The sequence below is a fragment of the Eublepharis macularius genome, chromosome 7 (genome assembly GCF_028583425.1).
Source record: "Eublepharis macularius isolate TG4126 chromosome 7, MPM_Emac_v1.0, whole genome shotgun sequence".
NCBI classification, from domain to species: Eukaryota; Metazoa; Chordata; class Lepidosauria; order Squamata; family Eublepharidae; genus Eublepharis; species Eublepharis macularius.
This window is the reverse complement of record NC_072796.1, coordinates 70,616,435-70,642,828: the sequence shown is the minus strand read 5'-3', so window position 1 is coordinate 70,642,828 and position 26,394 is coordinate 70,616,435. Positions and strand designations below refer to the sequence as shown.

The 26,394-nt window shown below is 40.5% G+C and overlaps 1 protein-coding gene across 2 annotated transcripts in view; it reads right to left on the bottom strand.

Annotated features, from left to right (window-relative positions):
* DLGAP1 (DLG associated protein 1) overlaps nucleotides 1-26,394 on the bottom strand; it is a 154,533-nt gene that overhangs the window by 39,321 nt on the left and 88,818 nt on the right. The window contains exon 5 of one of the 2 annotated variants that reach the window (XM_054985694.1): nucleotides 304-329. The exons of the other annotated variant lie outside the window; for it this stretch is intronic. Coding sequence (XP_054841669.1) covers nucleotides 304-329 — 26 coding nt within the window. The remainder of the gene's footprint in view (nucleotides 1-303; nucleotides 330-26,394) is intronic. 2 annotated transcript variants of the gene reach the window in all.

Here is a 26,394-nt window from a genome sequence, read left to right as displayed (position 1 = left end):
AGGTGGGCATGGACCGAAAAGGACCAAAATTTGACATGGACCAGCCCAGTTTGGCATTCATGAACTGGTGGGTCATGGGACATGCATTTTTCACAGATGCAATGACTTTTGGGCTGGTCTGCTGGTCTGTGAAACCAGACATCCTGGCACCGAGCAATCAATTCCCTAGGCAACGTAGGGGAGTCGCCTATAGACCTTGTCCTGCCTTTGGAACACACCCAATCTTAGCCCCGAAAACCTTGATAGGCAACTCTGGCTGCCAACCAGAGAGCTCTCATTATTCTCTATGTGCCGCATTTTCACTTTCCAGCCGGTTACTGAGGGAAGAACTGCTTGTTGTGGGAGTTCTTTTGGATTGTGCAAGAGGGAGGCTTGGGGCTTGTGCTGCAGTGAGGCTCTGTGTGGGAGCAAGCTTATTGAGTTTCTTCAGCTGAGGGCTCACTCTTCTATTTAATATTTTTAAATTTCAGTTCTTATTTGCTTGAGGGGTGGTGGGATAGCCTAGGGCTCTTCCCCAACCCAGTACCAGAGCTGCAGCCAGGCTCTGGGTGCAAGCTTATTGGGCTCTTGAGGGCTCACTCTTCTGTTTCATTTCCCCCCCCCCTTTCAATTCTTATTTGATCGTGGGGTGTTGGGCTAGCCTAGGGCTCTGTCAATTGTTGCAAGCCAATGCATCAATTGGTGTTTGTGGCTCCTATTCTATCTACCAGAAGTTTCCTGGGGTGGCCGCTTTGGGTGTCTGTAACTTGGACCTCTGAAATGCAATCTGGGCTGGAGGAGAGCCTGCCAAAAACTCACTGCAAGTTTGGCATCTCTGAGTGTGAAGGGGCTGGTTCTAGGGCTCCAAGAAGTGATGGACCACAGAACGACGAACTGGTCTGCAAACTGGGACAGGTCTGTGAAAAGTTCATGGTCTGTGATCTGTGAAACATGATGGACCACAAGCCGATGGTCTGTGGTTTTTTCCCAGTCCATGATTGCCTCTAGTGGGTGAACTAAAGTGGACTGGATTAGGACATTTTCAGCCAGAAAATTACAAAGTGTTTACTCTGGAAATGACGAACTTAGGAGAACTGCCATTGCCACCCCAGATGGAAAGAAGAGACAGATACAAGTGTTGGGAACTAATGGGCCATATTTATTTGGCAACAACATATATATGAACATATATATATGAACATATATACATGGCAAGGGCCTAACTAGCGGTACAGGTCAGGCCCTGGGGTCACCCTGGACCTCCATCCTGACCTGTCTGGGCGAGCCACGCTGCCCCGGGCGCAAGCCATCCACACGCATGGCTGGGACTCCAAGCCTATAGCTCCTCGCTATATAGGAGGAGTTATAATGCAGTCTGGTTTAATAATATCAATCAAACTTCATAGAAAGCCTATCAATATAACTATCATTAAAATTTACACCCCAACTATAAATGCTGAAAGGGAAGAAATTGAAAGCTTTTATATAAGTGTCCAAGAAGTATCATACACCTAAACATGATGTGCTGAATAGAACTCAAAAGGAGGAAACAAAGTAGAATCAAATATTGTTGAAAAAATTTGACTAGGATTATGAAATGAAGCAAAAGAGCAACTCATAGGATTTTGCAAAGCCAACAATTCGATAATTGTAAACACAAGCTTCAGGCAACCCAACAGACTATTGTTTTCATGGTCATCACCAAATGGCCAATATAGAAATCAAATAAATTACAGAAGCAGAAGCAGAAGCTGGAGAAGTTCTATTTTCTTTGCTAAAACATGACCAGGTGTTGACTGTGGAATAGACCATTAATTGATAATATCAAAAATTAGAGTAAAGCTGAAGAAAAACACTATTTATTTATTTATTTATTTGTTTATTTAATCACATTTCTAGACCACCCTTCCCGTCAGATGGGCTCAGGGCGGTTTAACAACAGCTTAAAACAATAAAAACATTATAAAAACATTAAAACATCATATCAAACAATTAAAATTAAAACAATCATACCACCAAAATATGGTCTAAATAACATTCCTGAAGATTTTAAAGACCATGTAAAGAACAGATTTGCATTACGTACAGTGCAATCCTAAGAAAAGATACTCCAGTCTAAGCCCATTGAAATCAATGGGCTTAGACTGGAGTAAATCTTGTTAGGATTGCACTGTAAGTTCACTTGAATGTGGACTGAAAGAACTGTGGGTTGAAATTAATGACATTATCAAGGAACAGTGTGTAAAAACTATTCCTATAGCCAAGGAAAGGCCTTGATGGATGACTAATAAAAGACAAGAAGAAAAATTAAAAGATGATAGAATTAGAATAAGGTAACTTCCACATGTTCCATTTTTGGGGGGGTTTCCCTGTCCCAAAGCCGCGTCTTCCCAATCTACTTCGAGAACTCACCTTTCACAAATTTCACAAAAAACGCTTAAAAACCGGGAACATCACAACCCACTCGCACATGGGAAATGATGACATATGTAATGAGTGAAATAACCTTCATCCTCATGCATGTTTTCTGGGTGTTTGTTGAGAAAAAGGTCCCAAAACAGAAAATGCGTTTTTTTAATCTGTGCCTCATCACAAATGACACTGGCGCATTCCTGGCCAACATTCCTTTTTTTTTTAGTGCATGCAGGATTACGCTATACCATTGTCCCTTCTTTCAGCTTCTGCAGAAACTGTGCATGGTACAGCATTCTCTACCATTAATTTCCCAATCAGAGTTTTAAATGCAAAAGTGTTTCAAAATATGCAAATAGCAGAGTAGCATGACTGCATGATTCCAAATCCTGCTATATAAAAGACAAACTGTGTAACTGACCACTCACTCCTTATCTCCATGCAGGCGTAGTATGCAGGGATAAGAAGCGAGTTGGGGCAAAACAGTTTGCCTCCCTGCTGCTTCCTCGGGCTTTCAGAGACACAGAAAGGCTCAGCACAGCAGCAAGGCCCTCCCAAGATCTTGCAGCAGCTGGAGTGGCCAAGGGACCAGAGGAAGGGACCAGTGGAAGAGGAACCACTGATCTCTTCCCCAATCCCCTCTTCGACTGATGCCACCAGGGAGACATGGGGGGGGAGTGCTGCTAGGGCCCATTGTAATTTGACAGTCCGATTGCTAAGTGATCCAATGTGGCAAGCACTGTGGCCTAAAGACCGGAAATGCTCAATCTACAGTCCAATTGTGAAAAAAGGAGATATCAAAAATTGCAGCAACTATCAGACCATTCCATCAACTTCCCATGCAAGCAAAGTGATGTTCAAAAATGTACAACAAACACTCTTTCCCGTATATGGAACAAGAAATGATAGATGTTCAAGCTAGATTTAGAAAAGGAAGCGACACATTGCAAATTTACTATAGTTACTGGAGCACACCAAAGAATTTCAGAAGAAAATCAGATAATTCATACTGTGATATTCCTCCATTACAAGAAGAAAATTGATTCATTTGAAATGTGGTGTTGGAGAATTTTACAGATATCATGGACCACCAAAAAGACACATAAGTGGGTTCTAGAGCCAATCAAAATCTGAATTCTCCCTGGAAGCTAAAATGACAAAAGGATCATACCTTGGTCACATCAAAAGGGGACATGACTCACTGGAAAAAAACAGTAATGCTAGGAAAAGTTGAAGGCAGTAGGAAAAGAGAAAGACCCAAAATGAAATTGATTGACTCAATAAAGGAAGCCAGGTCTGTTAATGATGTTTTGGAAGTCAAGAATTCATATGGTCATCATAAGTCGGAAGCAACTTGATGATGTGACATCACTTAAGGAAAAATACCCAAATGTGATGTCACTCCTCTTTAGGAATTGCCAAAACCTCTATAATTTTACCATAGATTTTCCAGCAATTCCTAGCATAGCATGAAATCACTTCTAGGTTTTCCAAAGAAGTGATGTCATACTAAAGATCTGATGGCTAATTTTACATTTTTCTCCTGCCACTGCATCCCTTACCCCCATCAAGAGGCTGGCAATCCTATAAACCATGCATTGGCATACAGGTTACATTACACTGTAACCTGTAAAGATGTGAATTGATAAAACTTGGAAAGCTTTCAAAAAGTAAACAAAACCCCCAAGCAGACAAAAGTCCAAGCATAAAACTCTGGTTTTACTTTTCAAGCAGGGGGTGCATGATTCGTGGAGTGGCAGTGGCGGTGGGGGGGGGAGTTCTTAAGTGAACTGAGCTTCAGCTGCCAGCTTGGCCTTTGTCAGAAATGGGGGTTGGGTGAGCAGGTGAGCGGGTGCTTTGTCTGCACCTTCAGTGTAACTCCCCCCTAATGGGCCAGGGCTCCTCAAAAGGCAGGCGCCTCTGTTGGGGTGCAGCAATCCCGATTGCTGGGGTCTTTCTGCCCTTGAATTCCACTGTCTGCAGGACAGGGGAGTAGCATTGGCAGCTGGCGATGGCAAATGTCGCCCAGTCCATGAACTGGCTATGCCTTTCTTTGCCACTCTCGACAACGTAAACTGCAGCTGCCCTGCACTTGGTGTATTCAGTCGGCATCACCTGGACAGCTAGGGACCATTCTCTCCTGGCCATGCCTTGCTGGGCTCGGCCACCAGCATGGCTCTCCTATGAAAGTCCTTTGGGAGCAGACTACCAGCGGGCCTCAGGATTGCGCTGCCTTTGAATATGGGCTTCACAGCAAAGTGTATCTTGGATTTCCTAACAAATGGAACATGGTATGTGATTTCTGATTTATTCATTGCAAGTAGAAGGATATTATTTGAATTCACGGTATTAATTTGAAATGGATTCCTGGTCAGTAACAGTTTGGTGTAGTGGTTAAGAGTGGCAGGACTCTAATCTGGAGATTAGAAGCCAGTTTGGGTGACCTTGGGTCAGTCACAGTTCTTTGGAGCTCTCTCAGCCCCACCCTCACATGGGATAATTGTCATGAGGATAATAATAACACACTTTGTAAACTGCTCTGAGTGGGTGTTAAGTTGTCCTGAAGAGCAGTATATAAATCTATATATTATTATTATTATTATTTATTATTATTACTACTACTACTACTACTACTACTACTACTACTAGTAGTAGTAGTAGTAAGTTAACTACATTTTATATGGGTAGAACAGATACCAACCAATTAAATGATCTTTGATAAGGGAACTTTGTGCCTCAGGGTTATTGTTGATATTTGACCATGATTGTAATGCCTTTGTGATTTTAATGGATGGGTTTTATGCTTGGACTTTTGTCTGCTTGGGGGTTTTGTTTACTTTTGAAAGCTTTCCAAGTTTTATCAATCCACATCTTTACAGATTACAGTGTAGTGTAGCCTGTATGCCAATGCATCGTTTATAGGATTGCCAGTCCCCTGATGGGGGTAAGGGATGCATTGGCATCATAATGTCAGGTTAGTAATTTTCATTTGAGGTTAGAGATTTCTGAGCATCTCTCTATAACTCTGCCAGGTGTGGATTATAGTTCTTAAATAATCCAGAGTTCAATGAATTTACATGTTCAAATGAAGAGGCTGGGAGGAGAAAGGCACAAAAGCAAGGTTGTTTCAGACAAGTTAATGCAAAACCCTTTTTTTCCTGGAGTCACATTCGTACAGGCTGTACCAAATCCAGAGAGAAGATAGAGGGCAAACCATTTGGGAAAGTAAGCCCCAGGCTCTTCATTTCTGAAATGCTGTAAATTACTTGCCACTCCTTTGCTGAAACTACAACAAAACAATAAAAAGCCACAACCTGCAACACATGCTTCTAAATGTCAGCATTGGCTGAGGTTTTCAAGAGTCTCAGCTATGGTTAGCAAGTAGACTTTGCGCCTGAGTTTTATTTCCAAACACTCCAAGAGCCTAGCAACTTGAGACATGACAACCTGTTGGTTCTTAAAAAGGCATTTCGTTTTATGGTTAACCGGCACATTTTGAAAAAGAGTTTTACAAAAAGTGGCAAGAAGAAATGTGATCCCTGACACTTTTTGTTCCTGGGCCAACAGAACTGCCAAATGCTGCAAGGGCAATGTGTTAAATCAGCCCAGAAGAGAGTTCTGCATTCTTGTTCTGGTCATGATGAGACTATGGCATTTGTGGTCAGAAAAATCACTGCAGAACTCTTCGGCTGAAACAAGCATTCGGTTAGGATTCCACGTCCTTTTACATTCAGAGATCATGTTTGATCCTCAAAGATTTGGAAACACATTCCAGCTTGGCATAGGGTCTCAAGAAGTCTTTATTATTCAGCTTCTGTTTCTTATCTATATATTGGAATAAGGATACTTGACCAAGTTATGAGAAAGAGAATTGGCCCTATCCTATGCAATAGACCTAGCTAAGGTTCTAAGGTTTACATTAGAGTCCTCCCTGAGTTTCATTAATGTAAACATTAGTTTTGATCAAACCTTTCCATGTTTTGAAGATGACTTAATGGTTACTCTTTATAACACTTTACCTGATGGGAGAATATTTATCTCAAAGGGGAAAGGGAGAAAGAGTTTTTTTGTTTTTTTAAGCAGCTAAAGTTTCCAAAGAGCTTAGTCATGGGACAGGAATTTAGAACAAGGAGTGTCAACCATCAACTGCAGAAGGAAGAAGATAGTAAAAATATTTCCAGGCTCACTTAATAATAAATATTCTATCATCAGAGTCCTTCAAAGGGAGAAAAAAACTACTACAACCCAATCTAGGGTTGCCAGGTCCAGGTTGGGAAATTCCTGGAGACTGGGGGGGGGGGGACAGAGCCTGGAAAGGGTGGGATTTGGGGGAGAGACGGGCCTCAGTGGGGTATAATGCTATAGAGTCCACCCTCCAAAGCAGCCATTTTCTCCAGGGAACTGATCTTTGTCACCTGGAGATCACTAGCAATTCTGGGAGATCTCCAGCCAGCCTGGAGGCTGGCAACCCTAACCCAGTCTCAAGTCACAGACTGCAGTTATTTAAGAATAGAATGACATGGAAAAATATTACTGAGAAACTTATATGAGTGGCAGAAGCACATTTGCTAAGTAGCAGGGAAGAACAAACAATAAAACAGACAAGATTTCCTTGTTCAACATTCTCAATTTAGCATAGAGGAAACAGAATTTGTAGTTGAGTAGTTGAGGAAAAGAAGATTAAGGGCCCAACTTCTAGAGCTTGGTTAATGGAAAAGTAAGCCAAATAGGAATGAATGGTATGAAGCACTTTATGACAATACTATTACACTATGCACTAGCAATATTACTTTTACACTAGCAATATGCACTGCTAGGGTGACAGGTCCAGGTTGGGAAATTCCTGGAGATTTTGGGGGTGGAACCTGGGAAGAGTGGAGTTTGGGGAGGGGGTATAATAGGGTATAATGCCATACACCCTACTCTTCAAAGCAGCCATTTTCTCCAGGGGAATCGATCTCTGTGGCCTTGAGATCAGTTGTATTTCCAGGAGATCCCCAGCCACCACCTGGGGGCTGGCAATCCTATGTACTGCATACTAAGAGATGCAGCAAGACCTTTCACTGAAGATGCACACAGACATCTGAGCTTGTTAACTTCTCCTCATATCGAACTCCTTGTCTGGTGTGTTTCTAGGAGTCTTGTGTGAAATACAGTCATGTTACAGGCCAACATGAGTAGCAGAAGGCTAAGAAGTTACAAAATTTTGAATCAGGGGAAACCCTTTTATACATGATTAGATTCTTGCCTGTGGGAGCTCAAGAATGTTAAGAGTTCAGGAATATTTGTCCTTAATGATGTTTTCTCAAGTTGTTTGCCCTGGGTTACTGCTGTTGTCTTTTCCCCTGAGTCATAGGCCGTTGTCACACAGGCTTCTATTTAGCGCGAAAATGGCGCAATTTCCCGCAAACACCCACCTTATTTCAACACTAACGATTTTCTCTCTTCTGCTTTGTGCTTGATAGTCGCGATATTTTGCGCCTCAGTGGAATACCTCACATCGATGTTTTTCGCCTCGCCACGCCATTGGCCCACCCTTTTTTTTCTCATCCTCAATCCCTGAATCCATTTCTCCCGCGACTCCCTCTTTTTTTTTTGTAATAATGTCTTTATATCACTATAAACAACATCACACAATGAAAATTTTCTGCTGAGAGGATCTTAGGCGCAGAAGACTGCAGCCTCATCCAGCTGACAACTTCAGTTGTGCACACGGATTTCAGATTATTCAGGAAACAGCAGTAGATTAGGAAGCTAATGTTATTCCGTAATAGCGGAATTAAACGCCAAAATTTTTTTAAAAAGGGGGGAGGAGCTGCTTCTGCGCCCATTAGAGAGAATGGAACAGAGCGCTTAGGTGTGGACAGCTGGGAGCATGAAGAAACGCGAGGTGACCCAAAGAAATGTTACTGTGCCGATATCAGCGATGACGCTATATGCTGTAAATTTAACGGAACAGATGCCCGTGTGATGATGGCCATACTAATGATCCATCTAATTCACTATTTGACCAGCAGTAGCTGCTTAGGATCTCAAGCAGAGGAGGCCTTTCCCCAGGCCTGCTACTTGAAAACCTCTGATTAGGACCTTACTCATGCAAGATAAGTATGACAATTGTAATCAGGGGAGGCCCAGACCTGGATGGTCCAGGTTAGCCCAATCTAGTCAGACTTTGGAAGCTAAGTAGGGTCGCTACCCCTGGGTCATCCCAGGAAGTCCAAGGTTGCTATGTAGAGGCAGTCAATGATAAACCACCTCTCTTTGTTTCTTGCCTTGAAAACCATATGGGGTTACTATAAGTCAGCTGTAACTTAACGGCACTTTACACGCACACCACAATCTGGAGAAAGGGTGCCTCTTCTCCATCGTGGAATTTTCAGGCAAGAATTTCTTCTGTTGCCAGGATCTGCTTTACGCATACATGAAAACGGTGGTTGTTGATCCATAATGCAGAAGCAAAAAGTAATTCTATCACATTTCACTGCAGCCATCCTTACCTTTCATCCTTAGCTCCCATCTACAATGTAGGGTTAATAGGCCTAGTTTGTTTGACAACATACAGCCTTTGGAATACTTAGAAAATGAACTGTATAAACACTTAGAACTATTTGTTTCATCTCTGTTCCACTTCTGTACAAGACTGGTTTGCAGCAGCATCTACAGGAAGCTGGCTGGCAATTCTAAAACAATCTCAATTACTCATTCAAAACACAAATGAGATCTGTATGCTTACAGAAATCTATGCATTATCAAGAGTGAAAAGACAAACTACTACTGTTTTCCCTGTACATACTGTGAAGTTATTATACTTAGATAAAACAAAGGGTTGTTTGTTGATCCTGGCAGTTCTGTACATTATTTTTATCTCAGCGAATCAGTGGAACCATATTTGAAGTACAGTTTAAACGGCTTTAACAAATGGGTTTTGCATTTCCTGCATCTATTATTTGAATATATAAAAAACACTGGATGGAGCGTGCATTTGGTTTTGAAAGCACCCTCTCTGTCTTGCTTTAAACAACATTCACTAGTTATTCCTTTCACACTAAAAAGCATTCTTACGGTCACCTGTAAAAACACTCACAGACAAATTTCTGGATGCCTTCTGTTTTTTATGCTACTTTGATTTATTCATAACACAAAGTAACAGCTTCAAGAATACAACAAAACTGAACTTACTGTAAAGATCATAATTTTTAAAAATCCATATATTATCTCACTAAGAGCTTAGGTAGAAAAATCAGAATTAAAATTTGACTGAAGACAAAGCAATGGATGGGCAATGAAGCTGTGTGGAAGCTCAGAAATCATCTGCTGTAGTTGGGAGCCCAAGCTTGAGTAAAGATCCCATACTGAACTCACCAAACTTACTGATCGAGGTTTGGATTAAGAGCTATTAACAGGAGTTTCTGATGGACAGTTCTAAAAGTTTCTTCTTCAGGTTTTGTTCTCAGTTATCCAGCAATCATCAGAAAGAACATGTTGCTATTCTCTGGTGCTGATCTTTTTATCAGCTACAGAAAAAAAATCAGTCAGTTCCCAGTGAAACAGCAGTAGAGCTCATAGGAAGAGTTCACAGTTTAAGGGGTGGGGGGAGCAGCAGCAACAAAACAAACGCAAGAAGAAAAGTTTTGACAATATTGTAAAAATTGTTTTTGCCTTGCTATGATGCTCAAATTTGATTGTGAGCACTGCTTGTGTGTGTGGTTTGTCTGACTGAAAAAGAAAGTTAAAATCTTAAATCTCACAATTTTATAAGAACGTTTTTACCTTTTACCTTCCTATAAGCAAATGAATGTGTTAGTTCTATAAATCACTGGACTCAATCATATTCATTTTTCTGAATAAGAAAAAACTACAACTGCAATGAAACAAGTTTCAAATAGTTGTCCAGAGTCACAAATTCCTAACTATCAGTTTGAATGCCATCTGCACAAAAGAAATCCTATTGACAATTCATTTACAATCACCACAGGGCACAGATAAAAACAATTACAATAAATCAGGTTCAGAATTGCCTATTGTCTGGATCTTTGACTAATGCCAACTCACTAACACTCTGTATTGTTTCAGAATTTAAAGGATTAAGACAAGAAGGGACCTGGGGGGGTCCTGGGATATTTGAAAGTTAGGAGGCTGCAGGCCAACTTTGTTGCTTAAACAAATGAGAATGAAAAGCATTCACTTTTTTTCCTGAACATACAATCCTGAATACAATAAAAAAGTCTTTAACCTGGGTCATGTAACAGACTGTGAAGGGCTTTCTGAGGGCAGATCTAGTCCATGAGGCGCTTCAGAAACAAAATGTGCTGATTCTAGCATAACCTCTGTGCTGACTTTGTATGTTAGCATAGCGCTTCAGGTTACATTTCTCTACTTGAATAATATTGGGGTTATCTGCAGCTTAAAGATTTCATAGTGAACAGCTGCCTTGCTTTTTAACCATGTTACTTATTAAGGAACCGAGATAAAATATGGAGTATAGTCTCTCAGTGCAGGTGTTATTTAAGGATAGTGAATTAAATACCATTTTTGCCTTATTCACTAGTATCACTACACAAACAATGCAATCCTAAGAAGAGTTCTTCCAGGACTAAGCCCATTGAAATCAATGGACGTAGACTGAAGTAACTGATTAGGATTGCACTGTAAATGTCCATATTTCTTTTCTTGATGTGGTGAGGTTGGCAGAGAAATATTCTGAAGTACATTCCTGACTTGTGAGATATACAGAAATTATTCACAGTGATATAGTAGGTACTGAGTATGCTTTCCAACTTTAAAATTGGAGCGGCTCAGCTCCCTTAATGTTTGTTGGATTTATATTGGTTTCAATTCGGTAATAGTTATCGGATGCCTTTTTTGTAGGTGACATGAAATGCTGGATATAGCCTTATTAACTAGGTCATTAAAATATCTTTCATAGAAAACGGAAATCATAGAAGATTTCCTACTAGTCAGAGGAAAAGTTATCATTTCAACAGCTATAGTTTTTGGAGCGAAGAAATAAAATTAATTCCATTCTAATGTTCTTTCTGAATGCCTTACAGAAATCTGTGATGCTAAAAAGATTGAAATGGCTTCTTGTTTTTACATGTTGAACTTACTTGAACAGTTACAATGATAACATTTTTCTCTTTTATTAAGGAACAGGCACTGCTGAGTTGGAAGGTGTGAACTATAACCTCTGTTATATTTTTGGGTAGCTGGTACATCTGTTTTTCCAAGTGAGATTTTAAAGAAATATTCAATACTATTTCTGGCAAACTGTGAAACAAAATTATAAAAAGGAACTATAACAAAAGTAAGCACTTCTTAATTCTAAAATAATATAAGTATATTATAATATAAATCTATAAAAGTGGACAGGTAGCAGATGTTTTGTCTGGTACCCATTCCTAAATATAAACACATCCCTCTGTGTGCATTCTGATGCTTGGAGGAGGGGGTGCAGGTAGATTCTCCTTCATGTTTATAAAGACAATACTAAAAATAGTTATAAGAATAAAGCAAAAGAAGAAATGCCAAATGAAGAAACTTGTGACTGGCAGTCAAAGAAGAACACTGAAACAATCTAAGTATCTCCACTCCAGAGGGCTGGCTGTTAGCCCATTACAGAAAAAAGAACAATAAGTCTTATGGTACCCCAGACTATCAGATATATTGTGGCACAAGCTTTCCGTATAGAGCCGACTTCATCAGATGCATGACTTTTATCCTCAATGACACTTATACACACGTGGATAGAGAAACACAAATTCAACCAGCAAACAGTCGGGCCAGAAGGAATGCAAGATGTAAAGTCAGTGACATTGCTGTGCAAAACTCAAATGTGTGCAATGAAAGCATAGTGCCCATTCACAACAGCAGTAATCTTTAACAGTCCAAACTTCTTAGCTTTGCAAATCTAATTTAACATCTGTAGTTGCTGTGTAGTCTAGTAGCCCCCATTGAGAGCAGCAAAAGTATACATCTCAAAGAGTCTTTAGCTTGTATTACAACCAGAGACACAGGATGGCACTACTCCCCCAGTCTTGTAGCCTTAAGATGTCATGATGAGTATGGCCAAATATATGATTTTGTACTCCAAGAACTCTTGGCCTTATGATGTCAGAAGTGAGGGAAAATGCATCTATTTACACATTAGAAGAAAGTCTCTTAATCAAAGCAAGAACTGATGAGAACTGGCAGAGGGTAGGACTAACCTAGAGCACATCTATCTAAGTTCCTTTGAAATTCCAGAGTATCTCATACCTTTCTGAGCATAAATTGTGACCCAGGTCTGCAGGATAAACAATCAAAGCTACTGATATTTCCTTTGTACAAGCAATCTCTGTATTATACAATAATAAACCTAGAAGGACAATTTGACTCCTGACTACTATCAGCAGGTCTGTGTCCATATTCTCCCCTAAACTAGCTACATTTCCTTTGCGTGTTTAAACAAAACGTTAAATAAATAAATAAATTTAAATAAATTTTTACATGCCCCTTCTACCATCGGTTGGTTATATTATCCTTTTGCTGCCTAGATCCTAACTTTGCACCAATACAGTTTCAGATCAAAAGATCCAGCAATCAGAATGCAACCCAAAGTTCACCAAAGAATAACTAGATCCTGATGTTTTGGTCCAGTGTTGAATTCTGCACTAAATTGGGCCAAGCATAGCTCCTCCACTGGAGCCCAGGGAAATGCAGGTGTATGGTAAGGGCCATCCCTCTCTAACCCTCAATTTTTGCAGTTTGTTCAGCCCCAGAACCTTCTTCCAGCACTACAAACATGATATCACTGGACCTTCCTGGGCAAGAAGTGTGATTTTCTCTCATTTTTCCCTTCCTGGACTTCACCGTCAATTCTTCTTTCACCTCTCAGCTTGTCCCCTCTCCATCTGCTGCCAGTCTGCCTTAGCGCCAGCCGGTCCTTCCCCATATTGTTGTCAGCTGGAAAATGACACTTTCTTGTGTCATTCCAAAATCTTCTCTCCCTGGGTTGATTTTCTTTGGACTAGCCATGTTTGAGGAGTATAATTTGGCCTAAAAGTAACTCTGATTGGGTATCTAGTCTTAGATTGTGCAGAGTGAATGGTCTTTATTGGAATGCTGCATGTAAATTGCTGCTGTATTGGTGTTATTAAATAGTTTGGTCTCATCCTCTTGTGCTACTCTTTTGTTTTCCCTCTTTTTATTCTGTATCTTGGTTAGGTCAATGTTAGGGAATTTCCCCCTGTAGTGCCAAAGGGCAGGGGAAATCCTCCCTCTAAGGTTCAGATCTCATGGTGCAAAGAAACTCTCAACACAGAACAATTGGCAAATAACAAAGGTTTATGAGGATGGCCACCCAGTGCAGACCATCTGGGCTAGAATGCATAGGTGAGGCCATTTCAGCTTCAGCATTTATGTAGTACATTATGATAATATCATCAGTGAGCCCTATGGTGCAGAGTTTTAAGCTGCAGTACTGCAGCCCCAAGCTCTGCTCATGACCTGAGTTCAATCCTGGTGGAAGCTGGGTTCAGGTACCCGGCCTCCCATCCTTTTGAGGTCGGTAAAATGAGTACCCAGTTTCCTGGGGGTAAAGTGTAGATGACTGGGGAAGGCAATGGCAAACCACCCCGTAACAGAAGTCTGCCAAGAAAACGTTGTGATGCGACGTCCCCCCATGGGTCAGTAATGACTCGGTGCTTGCACAGCACAGCAGCATTTTTTAAATCATCAGTTTACATGTCAAAGTGTCATAGGTCTGAGGTCATTATCAGATATTAGTTCTAACAGTACTACAGCTGCAGATTGCAAAATACATATCAACATTGGTCAAGCTAACAAACACTACATATGTAGGCAGCTTAGATAAGGGATATTGGTAAGGCTGGATATGTCCAGAGGTGGACGATCCCTTCTAAGAAGAGGCTATCCGTTATTGTACTAATTATGACACAATAAACAGAAGAGATGTTTGGTCAGCAGAAGCGAATATCAAAAGGGGTCAGAGCAAGGACAGCGAGTTTCTCATCGCAAACGCAATATTAAACATCATAGAGGGATACTTAATATTCCCTAACAGTCAATAACGCTTCTTTCTGGTTAAGAACTTCTAATCTTCCCCCATTGGGAGATTGATTGTGCAAGAGTAAAAGCAATTTATAAACAGGTTTAACAATCCCTTTCTATTATGGTATTTGTGTGTTCATGTGAGTGGGATGCTCTTCACATAACAGGACTGATACGGGGACTGATCTGGGTAACAGCGTGAGAAAATCTTGCTTCCAGTTAGAACCTTAGCTGAATACAATCATTATCCATAAATCTGATCTGATCTAATGAAAGGCAATTTATTTAGTAGCACCAGTTGGTCCAAATCTTCTGTATTTTATTGGCTTAATATCAGAGAAGGAAGGGGAAATGAAATGAATATGAAACTTCAGCTGTGAGCTAAACACAATGACCCACAAATTACACCAACTATTTTAGGTTTCAGTTTTGTTCAGACATATGTGCTACTGAAATCCATGGGATACTTCTATGTGAATTAATATTGATTTGTGTTGCCAGCTCCACCGCATTTAACTGGAGTAAAATGGTTTATGTGCAAGAGACACAACATTATTTTGATTGCAAACAATAGTAAAGGAGACTGATTCTTGTATTCTGCTTCTATAGTGATAATATTTATTACCTCCTTGCATTAGTGGATATCCCATTTCCACAGCAGGCCTCAGTGGAGGAATGACATCAGTGTGGGATGGATTCAATTACATGAAAAGAAATTTCATCATTTCTGTTGCAGTTTCTTTTATTTTTGTCAAGCAAAGGGATAAAAGGAAGCCTGCAAAAAACCTTTATAGCTTGGTGTATAGTTCTTTTGTAGACTGATATAAATAATAAAAGTTGGGGCGGGGGAGTAAGATTGTTATCCCAGTTATCCCAGTTAAAGAATATATGTTTCAGTAGAGGTGGGTGCGGACCTTAAAAAGGACCAAAATTTGACATGGTCTGGCCCTGTTCATCATTCATGAGCTGGCAGGTTGTGGGACAGGAGTTTTTTCACAGATGCGATGATATTTGACTGGCCCGTCGGATTGTGAATCCAGACGTCCCAGCACGAGCAATCAATTCCCTAGGCAACATAGGGGAGACACCTGCAGACCTTGTGTTGCCTTTGGAACACATCAATCTTAGCCCTGAAAATCTTGATAGGCAGCTCTGGCTGCCAACCAGAGAGCTGTCATTATTCTCTCTGAGAGCAAGCAGTATATATACCACCAGCGCTGAGCTGCAGTTTCACTTTCCAGCTAGTTACCGGCTTGGAGGAACTGCTTGTTACGAGTTTTTTTTTTCAGATTGCGCCACAGGGAGGCTTGGGGCTTGTATGGCAGCAAAGCTCTGGGAGGGAACAAGCTTATTGGGTTTCTTTGGCTGAGGGCTCACTCTTCTAATATTTTTTTCTTTCAATTCTTATCTGCTTGTGAGGTGGTGGTGGGCTAGCCTAGGGCTCTGTCCCAACCCACTCTCAGAGCTGCAGTCAGGCTCTAGGTGCAAGTTTATTGGGTTTCCTTGGCTGAGGGTTCACTCTTCTGTCTCTTTCTCCCCCCTTTAAATTTTCATTTGATTGTGGGGCGGTGGGCTAGCCTAGGGCTCTGCCCCAACCCAGTCTCAAGGCTGCAGTCAGGCTCTGGGACTAAGCTTATTGCATTTCCTCGGCTGAGGGCTCACTCCTCTGTTTCATTTTTTCTTCTTTTTCTTAAAGATACAGAGGTTGTTCATCACTTAGCTGTGGGAAGAATTTTACTTTGGTTTCACAGAATCTGCAGAATTTCAGGGTACTGTTTGGATTTTTGTATGACCTGTGAGATGATGTTACTGTATCTTAGAGCCAAAATGACAGATTCTTATATCTTAAAGACTTACAAAAGTATTGTGACATACAATACTTTTGTGAGTGGAGTAGACAGTTCTGGATTGAGAAATTCCTAGAGATTTTGAGCCTGGATAACATGGGGTTTGGGGAGGGGAGGGACTTCAGAGGGTAGAATGCCATAGATTCCACCCCCCAAAGCTGCCGTTGTTCTCCAGGGGAACTGATCTCTAGAGCCTGGAGATCAATTGTAATTCCAGAAGATCTCCAACCACCACCTGGAGGTTGGTAATCCTGTTTGTGAGCAAGAGCTCACTTCATCAGACATATGTCTGCCACCAACTGGAGAACTGTAATCCATAATGTAGTGTACTGCAAGTATTTGTGAGCAGATTATAATTTAAAAGATTTGTAAGATTACAAACTGCTAATAGAAAAATGGTTGAATACAGAGTACCGCAACTGGTTGGAGAACCATAGTGAAACAGGGCTCTTCAATGGCAATTCATTGCCTTCATGTAAACCTGTCATAACCTGGTATAAAATAGTATGGATAAATTTTGTTTGAAGAATCTGGAAGTTAATCTACAATACTGAAAACCAGAAGTGCATGTTTAGAAGATCTGACAGAGACCAAACGTTCTTATCTCTTGACATCATTATGCTGATGAACCTTCAAGCCCCATTCAGATGTGACAACAAACATGTTTGTTTGTAAGTGTTCCATTTACTAATTCCTCTTCCTCTCCCTATTGTGATTGAGGTGAAATTAGAATTAGTAGTCCAAGGCTAGCAACCACCAGGACATTACCACATTGGGGTAAGGCAGTGTTCGGGAATGCTAGGGCATCACTTGACATGATGATGTCACTTCCAGGTTATGCCAGAAATGGTATAATTGTGTTGATGCCAATTACTTCCCAATCTCATGGAAATTCTTCTTCCACCCAGCTGAGCAGTGGCAGGAAGAATAGGAAGCGGGAGTTTTAGCTGCAACTGAAAGTTTGCTAGCAAATTGCTATGATGTCTGAATGCAGGCACCTGACAACTTTCAATTATTTGCCATGCACAAGAGGACACCTGGCAGGGGGAGGACAAGGGAACACACAACTTGACAACAAGCTGCATTCTAGCCTGTTACTAACAAAGAGAAGTTTGTTCTGACATCTGAATGCAGCTTAATAATGAGTTTATGATTGTTTTATTTGTCAACTGCATTTTATATTGTTATGGGCCACATAAAAATATCAATCAATCAATAAAAGTTAACATTGCATTTGTTATATTGTATAAAATGTATAGGAGAGACATAGGTAATTAGTAAAATAAGGATTTTTTTTGCTGTTTTCAGTAAATATATAAGTTTACCCATAATACCCTGACATTAGTTTCTGAAATTTGTTCCTGTTCATTAAATTTGTTTGTTAGCATAAGACAAAGGTATTATTTTGTCTCAAAATATTATCTGCACAATTGTAACAATGTAATTGATGAACCATGAATAAGTTTGGCTTTATACTGTAAAATTATTTTTATCTATTGTTGATAGACATGTTAAGATATTACTAATTAACAGCTATGTTTCAAAATTGTCATATTTTAATGTAATCTAATTTTTGAAATAGGAAGAATAGATGGGAGGTGTAATGGAGTTTGGAACCTGACTAAACAAATAAAATTGTATTTATTTCCTTTAACTGAAAAGAATAATTTGTTTGACTTTTTATTATGATAATTCATAATTTCTGAACAAATTCATATATTTCCTAACTCAAAACAGATTTTAAATTGGCAGATTTATGAAATGATTGCATTTGTTCAGTTAGTGTGAATGAATGCTTCATGTATAAGTTAGAAGACGGATGTGGATTTAGCTTAAGAATCTAAGTGTTCCCCTGCTGGTTCACACCATCTAGTTAAGCATCCTGTTTCACACAGAGGTCAACAAGTTACTCTGGAAGGCCAACACACAGTGCATGAAGGCTAAGGTTTGCCCATGATGCTGCTCCTAGCACTCTTAGGTAATTTCAGGTTAATCTCTCTCTAGACTGCAACTGACTTTTCATGCCCCATCTACCTTAGTAGAATTCATCCTTGTCAAGTTTTATATCAGTAAAATCAGAGATTCTCCAGAAAAGACAAGAAATCACACCAAAGTTCTGCCTTTTCCCCAAGAAATGTGAATGGCATTGTAATGATTTTAAGTGTGTGTATGTTTCTTTAAATGCTTGGTGTGATACAGATGAAGAATGGGGATGAAAGAGAGGGGTGAGTGAGTGAGATGACTGGTTGATGACTGTGAGTGTGGGTGGAACTAAGAAGTGTGACTGGAGTGACATCTGATTGGACAGGAGTAGCATTCTAGGGGTGAAAAGAACTGCAGTTTTTAGTTACTGAGCAGAGAGAAAAAGCGGCATTCTGGTTTAGACAGGCAAGCTGTGTGCAGCCTGAGAGTGTCCATGTATTTCGGCCCGCTGCGACGCCGAAAACCCTGGCGCCGCTGTTGCCTGTTGGCAGCAATCTACCCAGAGGGTGAAAAAAGAAGAGGGTTAAAGGCAAAATCTAATTACACAACAGAAAAAGAGTCATGACAGGCAGGCTCTGAACCTATTTTTATCTCAAGATCAAATAATCAGGATTTTGCATGAGAAGCAGTTGCCCCTGTAGTCAAGGGGTGCCAGGCTCAGCAGCCTCAACATCAAAGGTATCAAAAATATCATACTGTCACCTCAGCACTGGCCTTTACTGTTTTCTTCTCACTCATCTACACTTTGTTTTTTGAACGTAAGGGCCAGGAGCCCTTGCCAATCTCTATATGCTTCCCTTTCCAAGAGCTGGTGGGACATAGACCCCAGGCAGTCTGCTGATGCCCATTATTTGTTTAGGCAGGCTGCTGCATGAGTTCAAAGTTTCAGCAGCCTGGCTGCTTGCTTCTATCTGCCCCATTTGCAGAGATTGGTCTTCCCTGACCCTCTGGTCTTTTTGACATTCCTGTAGCTAGGCTCTGCTTGATGTGGATCTGGTGATCCTCCTTCACTTTCAGTGGGCTCCGTTTACAATTGGACATGCTGGCATGGCAGAAATGTACTGAGGAGGTCAGTTGTAGCAGAGATCCCTGACACTTTGCTTTATGGTGTATCATCTTCCTTGAAATAATGCTAAACTTTACCTTTATTTCTACTTCTCTATTCTTCACATTTCCTTAAACCTATTAAAATAATAACATCCATCCCCCGCAAGCCAACCCAAACCTTTTATGATGCCATTTCCCACTATTTCCATAAATTATTTACTATAATTATATCCTAATTCCTAACTTTCTTTCAAGGAACTCAAAGTATTAACTTTACCACAGTGCTAAAAATGGTGATTGGCAGTTTTGTTACGCTTGTTATGCTTCGTCCATCTTACCTACTATACCTCATAAGACGTTCACTAATGATATGTTCAGTTTGATTATTCCTCATTAGACTTGCTATGATCACATTTTTCCTGATTTGTATAAATTCGTATAGTTTAGCCATATGTATCTGGACTACTTCTCCAGTTGTGCAACTCCCTCTATGGTCTTTTTGTTTGGCAAATGTCTTATGGTGTTTAAAATGTTGCTGAAGATTTGGGAACAGTGCTTTGAACCTGTCTGCGAGGGTTGCTTCCCACACATGAGAAAATTGTTCGAGACAGTTTCCCACCAGCAGTGGTCTGGTGTCACACAATTAGTTGGTGCCCTGTCTGCCTATGCCTGCTGCCCTGAAGAAGTCTGGAAATGTTGCAACTCAGTTGTTTGAAGTCCAGCATTTGTTCCAGAAAGGTTTGCTGCTATGCCCTCCACACTGTTTGGAAAAGTCACCTGGGGATGAAATAGGGACACACCTTTGTGAGACTTGTGCTCCTGTTTCTTAGGAGCAGTAGACAGAGCTTTCTCTTTGTCTTTCATTTCAATGAGGACATCTTTGACAGAGTACTCAGAAAGTATGCCACCTAGGAACAGAGTAGAGATTACATTTAGATCTGACATTCATATTCCAGTGGCCAAGACAGACAACAGACCACAACATAGCTCTGGCCAAATACATGATATATAGACCATGGAGGAGTCAGCCAGGAACGCCGATAACTGAAGATTTCCTATCCCTTCATTTCTTCCATGTCCTCCTCTCCCAATTTCTTAATTAGTTATGTCATCACATCCTTTTGCCTCTATGCAGTTTATCCACAACTTTGAGTTCTAGTGACCCCTAATCAATCATGGGGCTGTATACAGATGGGTTTCACGGCCAGTAAGGAGCCCCATGTACTTTTTTACTGGCAGGGCATCAGGCTGGGTGTCTCCAGTCATTTTGGTGGGATATGATCCTGCCTGCAAGATGGCTTCCTGGCTGGGGGCAACTGTCTGGGTGAAATCAGATTCTCTGGCATCTGCATGGAAACTGTTTCCCTTCTCACTTGCATTTTGAAACAAAAGTAGTGTCTCCTTCATGTCATATCTTCAGTGTGGGAAGCTGCCAGAAATTTTTAATCCAGGAAAAAAGGCAGGAGCTAGCTGCCCTCTTCTCCACAAATACAGAAGGGGGGGGCAACATGCCACTGCATTTTCCATACTGTATCACAGCTCTAGTTGGCAAAAGCAAACAACCTCCTTCCCTGCCAGGAGAAGGGTTTAAGGGAGGGCAGCTGAAGGTCCAGCAGACAGCTTGTTTGTTGTGTGAGGGCCTGTGCAGGTCATGGTGGCCAAGCCCTGGGCTAACTAGTCCTCTCTGTGCCCAGGCTAACTAAGAAACTGAGGATGGGGATGTAATAGAAAACAAAAAGCAAAGCAAAATGAAAAAGGAAGAGATAAAACATTGAGGTATGTAGTGGACATAGCTCTAATATTATGAAGCAGTTTGGTTTACCTTCTCATCAGAAGAAGAGCCCAACATTAGGAAGAAACTTCTTAGAAGAAGCTGTTGAAGTTGGTTGGCTCTACCTTCTTCTATCACTTAACTCCAATGAAAGATCCACGTTTGAGGGTAAACTCAAGAAACATCATTTAAGTGAAAGTGGTGACAAAGATTTTGATGAACTCATCTTTAACCTTTTCCTGCAGTACATACATTCCCACATTCCATACAAAATAATTTTATATATGGAAAGCACGTATTGCATTGTATATGATGGCAAAAACATCAAAAGCAAAACCTGAAATCAGTTAATCTTCTAAATATCTACTGAGAGATCCGAATGTGCTGTTCTGTCATAATGAAGATCTCTGACAAATTCAGTTTTATACATGCTATAATTGTATTGCAGGAACCATTCCAAGTTCCTCTGCAACTGACCCAAACCATTAAGGTCCCTGAAATTGCCAAGTAACTTAAAGCCTGCTGTTTCAGTGTTGCAAAATAATTCCTCCTGTCACAGTAAGTTCTAAGCTGTACGGTGAAATATGCAGATGTGCTCAGGGTACCATTTTTTGTGGTCTAGAGGAAAAGATAAGGGCATAACTATAATTAAATTTTAAAAGAACAGTTTATTCAAGTCTGCTCAAATGTAACCTATGCCTATTTGCACACATATTTTCATCCACAATAGACTTTGCAGGATGGAATAACTTCTGGCATGGCTTTGGAACTTGCTCCCATCCCCTGAGAACACAGGAAACTGCTGCAAATTCACACTGTGGTTACCCATCATCAGTTTTCCTCCTTCCTACAGCAATGCAATATCAGGACTCCCACTGTGGAGTAGGCTTCCTCTAGAGGAAAGAGCATTAGAAGCCCACACAGCAGAGGCAAAAATTAAGAAGCAAGAGCAGGTGCTTTGGGGATAACGGAATTACTCCTGAACACTGGCCATAATGCAAAAGTTTTAGGATTAAAGCAAATAGTAATTTAATCTCAACAAAAGTTATACATGATCAATTTTCTGTAGATTGCACCTCTTATCTTTAAAACAATAAACAAACCTCAAAAAGCTATGTGATGGCATGTGGGGCTGGGGAAATGGCTGCCATGGGTTTGAGAAAGATTGTAGGAAAGACAAGAAAAACCTGGGTGGTGCACAGAAGACAACCAATAAGAATCTACAACGGAACTAGAACTCAAAAACCGAGCGGGACTCACCCCGTGGTGTATAATAAGTATCAATATAAACTCTGGAAGGACTTTTTTCATAAAGTGCAAATGTGCTATTGTGCAAAGGTGCTACAAGTAGTCAATAAATATTATAAATATCATATATAAACAGTAATAAATAGATCAATAAATAACATGAGTTTTGACGACCAAGATACAAAATACTAACACTGTTGTACAAAATAATCACACTCCAATCTCAGTTAATAAGAACAGTATAAATCATCCAATATAACTGTTTTTTTCTCCAACTGCAGGCAACAATGTTCTCAAATGAAAGGTTGCTTCTTGGATCTGAGGTAAGTAGTAAGTTATGAAGCTGTAATGTAATAGTCCTGGCTATTAATATTTCTTGTTTTTTAGATGACCTCAGTTCCTGAAGAAGCTGCAACAGTCACCCTGGCCCCAACAGGCAGCTGCTAGCGGAAGGCCTGTTTTGCTGAGCTTCCTCAGCAGATCCTCTAGCTGCAGTCTACCTGATATGGAGATGGATGCACATAATTGTATACTGACTTAAGAATAAAGAATGAAAATAAAGATACCTGTCCCTAAAAATACTTACAATCACTCACAAGACATTAAAATTGATCTCATTTCTCAAAAGCAGGATGGATTATATTCGTGGCTCCGAGTTACACCAATTAAATGAGCTCCGTTAATTATCAAAACCAACAGTTAAAGAGACCAGTCCTGTTGCTAACATACAAGCATCATTTACAAAGAGCAATCACCAAAGACATTTACACATTTTTTTACAAAAAACATGACAGATCCCAATCTTGATTCAGACCTGATGGTTCTTTAGATCCCAGTTCGAACATTAGAAAGATTCGGGCTGTAAAAGTAGGCGTTGAGTCTCAATTGAACCCTCCCTCTTTGGAACTTCTAAGTTCCAAAATTGCGGAGTACCACAATTCCTTCTCATTCCCATGGTGCTGTTGAAAGTGCACCACTAAGTCTGCATCTGATTGCTTCGTTCTAATTTTAGAGAGATATTCCTGGATTCTAACTTTCACTAGGTGGGTGATACTACCTATATACAGCATAATGCAAGTGCATTCTATAATGTAGATCACACCTGCTGTACTGCATGTAGAAAAATCACACGGATATAATACGATTGGAGGCTGTGTGAGTCTAAGCTCCTTGCCTGTCTCTGCCAATGGGCAGACACTACAATGACCACACCTGTAATGTCCCAATGGTTGATCCATATTTTCATTGTGATCTTTAAAATTAGAATTGTCTAACAAGTCTCTCAAATGATGAGTGTGTCTAAAACCTATAAAAGGCAGTTCTAAACAGCCTGGGACCTGATCAATTAAATGCCAATGCCTTCTTACAATGTTGTTAAAGGTATTGGCCAGGGGGGTGGGGTGTAGTCTGTAGCCCAATGTATTCTCTCTTCCTGATGTCTTGTTTTCATCTTAAATAATTCTGCCCATGTCTTTGTATTAGCCCTCTTTCTAGCTCATTCAACTATTGCTAAAGGATACCTCCTACTTAAGAAATTTGTGGTTAAAGCAGTACTTTCTGTGTGGTAGTCCTGCCAGGAGGAAGAGTTCCCTTTAGCACGTAAGAATTGCCCATAGGGGATATTTTCCATCAAATTGGATGGATGGAAAGATGAGAAGTGGAGGTAAGAGTTCTGATCGGAAATCATCTTAAGAGGTCTGTCTCCCAAAATATTATCTATTTTTCTGTATACTACCATGTCTAGGAAATTAATGTGGTGAGTATGGGTCTGCCACATATATTTAATGTGACTGTTAATCGAGTTCATCCATGTGTCAAATTCTTCTGCAAGGTCTACTCATGAGAAAATAAAAAATGTCATCTATGTACCTCTGGTAAAATATAATATGATCAAAGTATGGATTATTGGTGCAGTTCAAAATCGCATCGTCTTCAAGTTGGGCCATGTAGAGATTAGAGGTACTGGGGGCAGCAGAACAGCCCATACCCCCTTTATCTGGTAATAGAAGTCATGCCTGAAATGAAAATAATTCTTTTCAAGGACAACAAAAAATTACTAGAAACAGTGTCCTTGCGGCGCGTTCTTAAGGTCTCTTCTATTACTGAACGTGCATCTTCATGCGGTATTGAAGTATATAATACAGCTACATCAAGGGTCATAAGTGTGGCTTATGCTGGCAGACTAACATTCCCAATTAAAGATATAAACTGTGTGGTGTCTCTAATGAATATGAGTCCCGAAGTGACTGCAAGTTGAAGGCAACTGCCTAATAATTGGGCTAGGGGCTCCAAAATAGATTCACTTCCAGATATTATTGGTCTCCCTTTAGGAGGGAACTCTTCTTTATGTACCTTTCAGAGAACATAAAACATAGGAGCTCTGGGGTTCCTGTAAATGAGAGCCTTATGAAATAGAAATATCCCCAGCTATCATAGCCTCATCAAGTATTATCTTAATCAAGTTCCCTATAGTTTAGTAGGGTTGCTTGAAATCCGTTTATAGTATTCAGTGCCCCCTAACTGCCGATTGACTTCAAAAAGATAATTTACTGTGTTCATAACAACCACACCTCCTCCCATATCAGCAGGCTTTATAACAATTTCTGAATCACAAGAGAGACTTTTAACTGTGGATCTCTCTAGCTGCGTTAGATTCTGCCAAGGATTATAACCCTGTCTTTCTGCTGTTTCAATATCTCGCAAAATCACTTTCTCAAATGTTTCAATGTTTACATCTGAAATACGGGGTACAAACGTAGATTTAGCCTTAAGTTGTGCAGCAACTGGCTCACTGCTAGAGGAGTTCCCAAAGAACAACTTTAATTTCAACTGTTGTACAAGTTTAAATACATCAATGAGCGGGAATGTATCTGGGGGTCACGAGGACGAAACTTAGTCCCTTAATTAACACTTGTAATTCCATGGTGTTTAAAATGCTGTGGGATAAATTAAAAACTAATACTTCTGTTTCCCTTTCCTGGGAGGGAAACAGGACCCAGTGGGTTGCCCTAAAAAGATCTATTCTGGTATGGAACAAAGTGCTTACGGAGATTGCACCCTGAGGAGCTATCTTCTCCAGATGATTCAAAGTCAAAGGGTTCAGTGGTGTTTTTATTTGTTTGGTGTTTTCTGTTTTATTGTTTTAAGGTGTGAGCCACCTTGAGGAGGGCTGGAGAATAAAAATTGCCTAAATAAATAAATTACAGTCACTATTGCTTATCATTATACTGAGCAGCCTGAGAGGCAGCTCACTTAGCCCTGAGTCCATGTTTAGGTGTAATGGTAACTGAATGGGAACTGGATGCAGACAAAACAAAGGTGATGCTAGTTGGCAATGATGAGATTCTGAAGGGGAATGGCCTTTTGGATGGAATACAGATAATTCTCTTCAGGTAAAGGAATCTAAGGATATTCTTACTGCTAACCATTACGAGAGAGACAGTTGGGCACTAAGAATGCCTTTTAAATCTACAACTGGTTCATAGATTGACCTCTGTTCTAGACCCAGTGGACTTGGCTATACTGTTTCATGCCATTACAACTTCTAGGTTGGATTGCTGCAATGCACTGTACATGGAATTGCCTTGAACACAACTCAGAATCTGCAATTGGTGTAAAAATGCTGCCAGCCACTCAGTTAGGCACTGTTTATACTTTTAGCTGATTCTGAAACAACTCCACTGGCATTAATTTTGCTTCCAGGCTCTTTTCAAGAAGCTCATTCTAACCTATAAAACTCTTCATTACTTGGAACCAATATACCTGAAAGAATATCTCTCCCCTTATGAGCTCACACACCTCCAGCTGGCCCTGTTGCTTGTTCCCTCCATACATCAACATGTAGCAACCATGAGGGCTAGTGTCTCTTCAGCTGTAGTTCTCAATTTGTGGAACAATCTATCAGACAGGTACAAGGAAATGCTACTTTAAGGCATTTTGCAGGGCATATTAAAGAGCCCCGTGGTGCAGAGTGGTAAGCTGCAGAACGGCAGCCCAAGCTCTGCTCACGACCTGAGTTCGATCCTGGTGGAAGCTGGGTTCAGGTAGCCGGCTCAAAGT